Source organism: Diadema antillarum, unplaced genomic scaffold, assembly GCF_040938485.1.
Source record: "Diadema antillarum isolate AM-2024a unplaced genomic scaffold, OU_Dant_1.0 scf00000091, whole genome shotgun sequence".
Taxonomy (NCBI): Eukaryota; Metazoa; Echinodermata; class Echinoidea; order Diadematoida; family Diadematidae; genus Diadema; species Diadema antillarum.
In genome coordinates, this window is record NW_027270980.1 from 2731112 (window position 1) to 2741568 (window position 10457).

The 10457-nt window shown below is 36.5% G+C and overlaps 1 protein-coding gene across 1 annotated transcript; it reads right to left on the bottom strand.

Annotated features, from left to right (window-relative positions):
• Positions 1-2460: 2460 nt before the first annotated feature.
• LOC139718236 (lactadherin-like) lies at positions 2461-10176 on the bottom strand. Its single transcript, XM_071629714.1, has 7 exons — positions 9996-10176; positions 9649-9795; positions 9463-9581; positions 8300-8456; positions 6450-6670; positions 3308-3457; positions 2461-2604 (listed from the first exon to the last, which is right to left on the bottom strand). Exons 1-7 carry the CDS (start codon positions 10174-10176, stop codon positions 2461-2463), a joined length of 1119 nt encoding a protein of 372 aa, XP_071485815.1.
• Positions 10177-10457: the final 281 nt, after the last annotated feature.

Consider the following 10457-nt stretch of genomic DNA (forward strand, 5'->3'; position numbering starts at 1 on the left):
AAGTGAAACATGACGAGGAAATGCACTTACCTAGCTAAAAGAAAAAAAAAATCACACGTTTCATTAGGCCTACTAACTTTTCCTTTACTTACTAAGTAATCCTATCAGAATTTAAGAATGGTTGTCAGAAATTGTAATTAAATGTTTCATATATTTCTGTATATGGAAAATTGGTCTTTATTTTGAATAGTACGAATGAATACACACTCGAAACAATATGATTACAAGTCCCAAGTACCAATTTCATTTTCATTTATAGAAATACAATTTCGCACTTTGAACGTTTTAAATCAGTTCAAATAAACAAATTCCCTGTGATATAATGCATTATATGATTTCATTTTTCACTTCAAAGGTTCATCTAATCAGTTAATTTATTGTATTGTATATATTTCTTTCCCGTCGACATTTATTCCACTTTTAGTCTATCCCCTAACAGTAGGCATATGGATGTAACATTTAGGAAATGGTCATACCCTAGAATTTCTTGTATGTCCACATCTATATTCAAATTTCTGATTTCATTCCTGCCTTCCCCGTGTCCATATCATATTACCAAAATCGGCTCAGCTGTAGACTTGTTTCATCCAAGCATATGCCGAGGGTATAGCCAGTGATTTAGTATTGCTGGTTGTCAAAATCCCTGTTTCACTCACTAATTCTGTCCATCATATTTGATATACTGAGTATTCATGTATCCTGTGCGCCAGCAGAGTATATTGTGAATATCTTGTGGTATGACATAGCGGATGGGTATCCGCTTAAATTGTGTTTGAATATAAAATTCACATGCAATGTGTTTGAAAGTGGAAGTATACGAGCTATGACCTATTATGAAGCAAAAGTTACATTACAAGATACATTGAGTTTGCATATAGGCCTACAAGCAGATGAGTAACTACAAAGGACATAAGCAACCATCGGCTGACCACAAAAAACACTTCCGATATGTTATAAATGTTGGCCTTATCATGAATTTTAATTCCTTAGCGTCCTTTTTTTTTTCTGTATGCACGCCATTTTTACGCGGTTATTTGAGAAACTCATGAAATCGCATGCTGATGAAATTAAATTGAATGAACTACTTACCTTTTTGAATGTTGATCTTGGTGATCATTCAAATTCACTCGAACTTGAATGATCGCATTGTTGAATTGAATGCAGATCTGGTGAAATGGAGCAGGAAAACCTGTAGTAAAGGGCATTCCTTTGGTGGCTTAAAGTCCAATATATCCGTCATCTGAGATAACTGCCAAATGTATAGGCCTACACACCCTTAAACTAAAAGTGAACTCTGTGTAATATAATATATTCCGTAGTTAAGTAATTTCATATGAATATGAATATTATACAAAGGTTCTTATTTTGCCACTACTTTTTTTTTAAACTACAGTTGACCAATAATGCTCAACTGACGGTCATGGTTTTTATTTTTAAAAAAAATGACAGTCCTATGCATAGCGACAATGTGGGCTTAAAAAAGTATTTTAGAATAAACTGAACCAAGTAGTATTACCGCCAAATGACATGAATTATAATCAGTGATGGCAACATATAATCAGTGTAACCAGCGGTAAAAATATATTATATATTATAATTATTATATATATATATGAAAATCTTGGAGCAAATTTTCATTAAAACCACACGGTAAACTTCCATTCATTTTATTGGGATCACACAAGCACACACCCGCTTAAGCACGTCCCTTGGCCATGATAAAAATAATTAATGTTAATGGTCAACGATTTGAAGGTAAAGACAAAATAGCTTGGCAAGTGCACACAAATATCACGTCTCCTTCATTAACCGTTGATCTCGTTAAGGTCTACATGAAAGTCTTTAATTTTTTATCCTTTTGGAGGGGGAGGGTTGGAAGAGAAAATGATAAACAAAAGTAAGTGTAAACTTTAAGCTGCATCAATTATTATGTAAGCTATGTATCTTTTGTTGTTGTTGTTTTCGAGTGATGGGGAGTGGCTGGGAGAAAGGAAAGAGACTATATACATGATATAACCAAGAATGTAAACATAAGTAAAAAAAAACCAAAAACAAATAATTATGTATAAATTCGTGATAAAAATAGAAATGTGGGCTAAATGATGTTAACTGCGAAATGCCAGAAGTGAAATTGATATTCTGTTTCATAGCATATAAAGTAAAATTTTACAAGTATATGCATTAAAATCATGCTCTGATTATCTATAACAAAGTAGAAGATTGCTGTGCATACTAAAGAGTCCACATTCTCCCAGAGAGTTATTTTAACTCTGGTAAAATGTGTACAGCCACTGTGGCTAAGTCAATGTCTAAGTCAGTTTATCATTTTGTCTTTGTCGATGCTGTTAACTAGATTAAAAATGATTACATTATATCGGTCTATTTAGTTAAAAAAACAAAAACAAACGGAACAAATCAAACGAATAAATTAAACACAAGTAATTACGTGAGTGATATCTCTCAAATAACGTGGCCCAGAATTTCAACCCTCATCGCTGCATGATTCATGAACGTGAGTGGGTGGAACCTGACGTAACGTGCCCTCACTGGGTTAGGTAATAACGTAGTCACTTGAGTATTTCTGTCATAGTTAGTTGGGTACACCTAAATGGGATGATATCAATGCCACACACAAAAAGACAGAATAATGCTGAACGTGAACATTTGATACTGAAAAATTGTTGTCATCGGTGTTTGAGGAAATCACAATAATACAACATGTTTTACAAAGTCAGCTATGAAACTTATTTTCACTTCAGTAAAGGCTTACATATAAATCATTTCATATTCAATTACGTAAAAGTGAATTAAATGAAGTAAAGGGCAAATTTAAGAAAACTCGTCGTATAGTTAATATTCTTTCACATAATTCACGCATGATAGGTGCAAAACAGCAATATGCATCAATTAATGTGCAAGTCGGAAACATTAAAGGCATAATTTACCATTTGCAAATGAAACAAAAACCCAGCATTAGTGCTTCAAAATAGTTCTAAACTGTGAGTTAGGGATAGAAACAGCCAATGCAAAAATCCGAACCAGTATAGTCGTTTTAAGTATTGTTAATAATACAAAATGTGAACAATAGTTATAATACAAAATGTTTCCAGTCTAAACCGTCTACAGTAATTTGTTGTGGTTTAATGAGAAAAATAGTGAAATCCCCTTATATTTTAGGCTTTATTGCAAAAAATGTATATGTAGGATGTTTTGTGATACAACTGACCTGTACATGTACATCAAAAGTGATATCTTGAACATTTCTAAAATCACTGCTCCCAAAGGTAAACAAGACCTTTAACTTTACCTTGGGGTCGTCGGATAGTGGGTCGATTGCAAAAACCCAGTCGGCATCATCGAGAGAAGTGGAGATGCGCATAGACGTCGCCCATTGGTCAGCGCTTGTTCTGCCTTGGGTAACAACACCTGTGACCATGAACACTGCCCCGAGATCAATCTACAATACCATAATTTGTAACAACAACATAAAATACACACACATGAGAGTATAACTCTGGTGAACAATGATGAGAAAGGATCGACTTTAGTATTGACTAAAAGTACGTCTCGTTCCTTATCAAACCCCTTTTCGATGATATCGAAAGGATTTTTCAGTGATTCAAATTTCAAATTTGCACAATGTTCAGTTCAGTTCAGTTCAGTTCAGTTTTTATTTCTGCATTTCAAAATCAATACAAATCAACAAATCAACAAAATACTTACATAGTCATTTACACAGCTAATATTCGTAACGTTTGGATCTTACATACATTTTCTTTTTTTTCAAGAACGAATATCATATATGAAAGGAAGCAATAGGAAATGATAAAAATGAAATGCAGGGGACCATCATCATAAGCTAAGCTTGACGAGGGAGATGGCCCCAGGTAAAGAGATACATAAAGAAAATCTTGCCACTCACTGAGTGGGGGGTAATTGTGCAAAGGGCACAACGAAGAGATACATAAAGAAAATCTTGCCACTCACTGAGTGGGAAGTAATTGTGCGAAGGAAGTGCGGTGCAGTGCGGTGTGCATTGTGTTGGGATGAATCTTGGTTTGTACGTTGAGTGTTATTTTGTGTATCAGTGTGATGAGGTGAATGTTACTTCAGTTATGGCCGTGAACTCATTGTTTAGGGTGTTTGTTGACCAGGTGGTACGAATATTTATGTGTCAGAAGTATACTGGATTATGAGGGTGTTTTTTAGTTCTCGTTTGAAAATGTTCAACGACGTACATTGTTTTAGATTATGGGGTAAAGAATTCCAAATATCTGGTCCATTGTGTTTTAATGATTTTTGAGCTAAAATGATTCTGGGGTTTTCGAGATGGTAATCGGACGACTGACGTGTTGGATATGAATGAACGGTGGAATTTGGAGTGAAGAAGCCATCAAACATTTTTGGAAGACAATTGAATGTATATTCATACATAAAAACAGCAGTTTGAAAGGTGTGAAGATCCTCAATTTTCAATGTTTTTAGTTGACGAAATAGGGGATTGGATGGGGATAAGTAACAGGAATTGGTAATCAAACGTACAGCACGTTTTTGGAGAGTAAAAATTGGATTAATTTTAGTTGAGCCACAGTTTCCCCAAACGATATTGCAGTATGTGATATGTGGTAAGATCAATGCATTGTATAGAATAGTCAGGGAATTTGGAGAAATGAAGTTTTTCAGTCGATATAAAATTCCTACAGTTCTTGAGACAGACGTGTGGATATTATGAATGTGATAGTTCCAAGTTAAACTCGAGTCAATTGTGATTCCTAAAAATTTAGTAGATCTTACTTCAGTTAAGGATAATCCATCAATATTAATATTATAACTGCTGTTAATATTCTGTGAAGCAGTAGGTTTGAAACGTATGAAATTTGTTTTAGAGACATTAAGGGATAATTTATTGCATATAAACCATTGGGAGACTTTGTCTATTTCCGTGTTCAGAGTATTAAACAGTGTTTCGAGGTTCTCATGGGAGTAAAAAATATTAGTATCATCCGCAAAAAGTATAAATTTAAGAATTTTTTATGTATTTATTATATCATTAATATATACAAGGAACAGTAGGGGGCCAAGAATTGATCCCTGGGGAACACCACATACAATATTAGAATTCGGAGATTTAGATGACTTAAATAGTACATATTGCTTTCTGTTGGATAAATAATCAATAATCCAAGAAAGTGCTAAACCACGAATATAATATCTTTTTAATTTGTAAATTAATATATCATGATCTATGGTATCAAAAGCCTTTGATAAATCCATGAAAATTCCTATAAAATGTTTTTTATTTGCAAAAGATTCAGTAATCTTATCTAACAATTGAATTATAGCTAAATCGGTGGAATGGCCCTTTCTAAATCCAAACTGATTAGGTATAAGTAGGTCATTTACATGAAGAAAAATGTACAGGCGTTTATGAATAATTTTTTCCAGAATTTTGGAAATACTAGGTAATAACGATATTGGTCTGTAATTTGTTAAAAGAGAAGGGTCGTCTTTTCTTTTGAAAATTGGAACTACTTTCGCAATTTTTAATGAGTTTGGGCATATTCCAGAAGACAGTGAAAGATTGAAAATGTAAGATAAAGGTGTGGTTATTTGTTTGATGATTTTCTTCAGTATATAAACACTTATTTCATCATGGCCACTAGATCTACTTGGCTTTAATCTGTTAACAATCTCCAGTATTTCTTCCTCATCTGTTGGGGTAAAGAAAAGGGATTTGTCGCAGTTTGGTGGAAGAAATTCAGTAAAGTTTGAATGAACATGTTTGTTTTTTATTTTTGAAGCTAATTGGGGGCCAATATTTACGAAGTATGAGTTAAAAGCATCAGATATTTCATCAGGGTTTGTGAGTTCTTTGTTGTCATTATAAAAAACGAACGATGTTTCCTTATTATTTTTACCTGTTATTTCATATATAGTTTCCCATAAGCCATTTACGTTATCCTTTTGATTATCAAACTTATCGGAATAATACATTTTACCAGAAATACGAATCAAATTACTGAGTATATTTCTATACTTTTTGTAATCTGTAAAATGTTTTGTATTGTGGGTAGTAATCGCCAGTTTATACAATTTATTACGGGTTTTTATTGAATTGATGATTCCTTTTGTAATCCAGGGATGTTTGTTCTTTCTACGTGTTTTTTTCTTAACTAAAGGAATGTTTTTTCGATAATAATATAAAAGTTTATCTAGGAAAATATCATAAAAAATATCATATGTTGAAATCATGCTTTATGTCTTGGACACAGAAATAGAAAGTGAATGACTTAATGAATAGAAAAAAAAAATGCATCAGTATAATAATACACATATAAACTTACACATAATGACACTTAAGGCCATCGGCCCCGTGTATAAGCAACGGTAGGCCGAAAGAGAACCCATTTTCACTTCTCGTAAAGAGTATAGGAGGAATCAATCCTTACTTTCAACCACTTGTCTTGATCACTAAGTTGTGGTAACCATGCTGCGGAGGCGCCACTCGAATCAGGCTGTTGGTCTAGCCTGGCAAACCACGCCCGATGATAGTCATCGTTAGCATGCGAAGACGATGACGACATACTGGAGTCGGGAATGCTGCCATCTTCGACCCCAAGAGGGACACCTCGATCGAGTGGACAGAGCTCGCTATCGTGATCAATGTCGGCTAAAAATTAAAAACCATTGTGACAAAATAATGCTTGTTTATCACTTCTACAAGATAAGTGTTTGAAATGCCAACAGTATTATATCTTTATTTTGCGAATAGCCTATACAAAATTGAACAAAGGCTTTCAGTTTAGAATGCATATCCACACTTACACACATACACCAGATATACACCGACACACAGAGACTCACTTTGACAAGCACATCTATACATACTATGTGAATATGGATGTTTGTGAGCTATCTTGTGTGTTCCGCAGTATATAAATGCTGTACAAATGAAGATTGAGTCAACTGTATTTCAAATCTTCTCTTCTCATATAAGGTAGTTGCTGTATAATTGTTTGCAAGTGCAGTAGATAATGTGTATGATGTGTATGTGCAATCTAAAAAAATCCGGGTCAGAACTGACCCGGAACCGGGTCCGTTGGGGTCACACACCGTTCCAGGTCAAAAATAACTTGGAATTGGTCATGAAGACCCGGAATGGGGTCATCCTGGCCCAAATCATGACTCTGAATTGGGTCATATCTAACCTATTCCTTGTCATTTCTGACCCGGAACGGTGTGTGATCCCCAACGGACCCTCTCCGGGTCAGTTCTGACCCGAATGTTTTAAGAGTGTGTGTCCGGCTATCTCTTTCTGTTTAACCCCACTTTCTATACGAATGAGACTATACGCCCTGAAGCCCCGGTCACACAGCACTCCACGTCCAAATCACGTACAAAAAGTTATGAAAATCTGGTGGACGTGGTCGTAAGTGCTAATTTTTTGTCAATTTTGGTTGGCCGTGCTTTGTACGGGGTATGGCCGTTGGCAGCTGTTCCACTGCTAAAGCACTGCCTAGGCACGGCTAACCACGTCCAGCCACGAGTGTGTACGCGGAAAAATCCATTTGTCGGCGATAAGCCGCTAAGCACACGCTATTTCCCGTGATACACACGCGTCAGATGACTGCGCTCTGCCCGTGAAAGACCGCTTAACTTTCGCGTCTTAACCGCGTCTCCCCAAGTTTTAATCACTGCCGGAACACGGATGTTGTACGTCTTTACCACGTGTGCCGCCCGTGGTTTTCCGCGGAATAAAATTTTGAGCACTTCAAAACTTTTTACCGCGTCCGACGCCGTTCAGATTTTTCCCCGCGTCCTGCCACGTCTATAAATCGACCGTAGCTCGTCTTAAACTCGACATCAACGCGAACAACGTCGTTTGCTTCACGGGAGACCACTTTTTGACGTGTTTTGGCCGTGATTAAGCCGTAAAGCGCTGTGTGACCGGGGTTTAAGCGACTTGTCTCTCGTACCCTCCAGGATACTTAATTATGTAGTTATGGCATAAATTAAAATCATTAAGACATGCGTGTTTGTACCTTCTCAGTATATTAACATGAAGGAGGCGGATTTCAGTGCATATGTATGCACAGGCAAATCACAGGGACTGCCAAACTCGAAGAAGTGTTGTTGTTGTTTTTTTTTTATCCATACGTACAGTCCTTGCAATGTATAAACATATATCATGCATGTACATACATACATACATACATATATAAAGATATAGCCTATGCTACTTTGTGTGTGTGTGTGTGTGTGTGTTTGTGTGTGTGTCTTAAGCAAGCATAACATCTACCAATATTATCTTGCAAAGGTCCATAGCCAATCAGTTCCAGTCTGAGACTCATGTAACCGCGGTAAGTATTTGGATGGAGTCGAATATATCGAGCAGGAATGGCTCTCCTGAAGTAGTGTCTTACTTGACTCGTCCAGTCATAATTAGCCGGGAATACCTTCGAAAGTAAGAATATTATGGAGACCACTGTTAAAAACAAACTAAATACTCAAACATATAAGTACTGTGTTTTCTGCAAATGTTCCTCTGTCGACTGCATACATTGAGGCAAACTCATAAAAATTTGCTGTAACGATACACTCAGAAACATAATTATCATCATCTCACACTCGTTGTGATATTAGAATAGCCATTCAACTTTGCACCAGTACTTGGCAATGTGCCAGTGAGGAAGTGGCAACAAATAAACTTTGTAACTATGAGATGTGCTTGCTTTGCGTTGCGAGATTATTCCATTAGAACACAAGAACCCCTCGCAGTTGTACCGTTCCTCTTTTCCAGGAAAATTGTCCATGGCCATATTGGTTATAAACACATTTTTGTGGTAACAAATTTTGATCTTTTTTTTTCAATTAGCTATGCTTTTATTTATGTTATCACAAGTTCTTTTAATTATATATTTTCATTTTGTTGGATATCCAGTCCAGATCTTCAATGTACTAATAATTTCATAGTCCCCTTCTCTCCCTTACCCCCCCCCCCCAGTTTGACTATGTTGTCACGCGCAGTTAAGTATGTTTATAGAAACTGCGCAAGATAGATTTACAATTTTCATTATTCTATTTAAAGCACTGAATACGAAAGCTTCCGTTTGGTGAAAATTTTCAGGGTAAATCGATGATCACACCCTAAAGTTGTCTCCTGATACCTGTGGTATATTAAAATGGCAATTGACTACGATGAAGGCAGAACATTCTTTTCATCAGATTTTTTTTTGAGAGTAATTGTAAAAACAGGACAATATCTATAATACATAAGATATGATCAATTTACATGCTCATGGATTTTTTTCTTTCTTTTTTACTCAAAATAAGTTTCTCTTCGTGATAATATTCTTCTGGACACATTGACCCTCTGGTTATATTCACTTTCTATTTTATGTCACATTCCTATAACCATCGCCGCCATGAACACACTGCATGGTTCAAAGGCATCAAACTCACCTTCACGCCGCCTGTGAAAGGATCCATATATTCCGTCCAATCTACGTTGTCTACGCTGGACGACACTTTATATGACGTCACATACTGGTTTCCTGTCGCTCTGCCCTGCGTGATGATACCTGACTACCAGGTAGTTCGAATCCAGCTGAACCTGTAACCACTGATTTGTGTTAAGAACGCTAGTACTCCACGAGGCGGGTCCGTTGAGACGAGCTTGTTGGGTGCAAAGGCCGCCATTCATGCCATTGTAACAGGATGAAGCGGTGATGCTGGAGTCTGGAATGGCGCCACTTTCGAGACCAAGAGGACTTCCAGGAGACATGCTGGGACTCGCTGATAGAAAAGAAAAACGGATTAACTAAGAAATGTCATTGCGTGTACTTGATTCATCAAAGAACATAAAGGTCCAAATATATGTGTGTGTGGGTATGGTTGCCCTTTACTTAGTCTTTCCTCAAAACCATTACAACCCAATAAGTAAATGAACATACATACACGCTAACAATTATAATGCAGGTAGTGAACTATCTCACCTGAACAACACACGATACCAATAGTGGCATCTACGCCATCATCTGTCTCTTCCTCCATCCAACAGTCAGTGATATTGGTGGCATTCGTTGGGCAGCTTACAGTTCCCATTAACTGCTCCGTAAGCTCCCTGGAATCCGAGGTACTGGCAGACCAGACGAGATGCATTTGCTGTCCACCCATTGTGGTGTATAAATCTAAATATGTTTGGGCTGAAACGAGGGGCAAAGGCGATTCTCCCTTCGCTGCTGTTTCCTCCAAGGATTCTGACAGTTTTGATGAAAGCCGCTAAAATGAATGATCAAGAAGCCCAACAAAATCCTTCATATTAAAGTAGTAACTTAACAAAGAAATAAAGACAAAAGCAACATCACCAACCATGTCGGTTACCGATGCGAATAAACACAGTCATGACAACAATAAAATAATGAAGCGTAGAATACAATTACCCATCTCTTTGCAAC

Bases quoted from the DNA above. Each gene is read 5' to 3' on its own strand.
- LOC139718236 (XM_071629714.1), bottom strand. From the start codon at position 10,176: ATGGGTGGACAGCAAATGCATCTCGTCTGGTCTGCCAGTACCTCGGAT. The intron at 9,796-9,995 runs GTGAGATAGTTC...CTTTTCTATCAG, and splicing joins TGGTATCGTGTGTTGTTCAG to CGAGTCCCAGCATGTCTCCT. The intron at 3,458-6,449 runs GTAAGGATTGAT...ATGGTATTGTAG, and splicing joins ATCAAGACAAGTGGTTGAAA to ATTGATCTCGGGGCAGTGTT.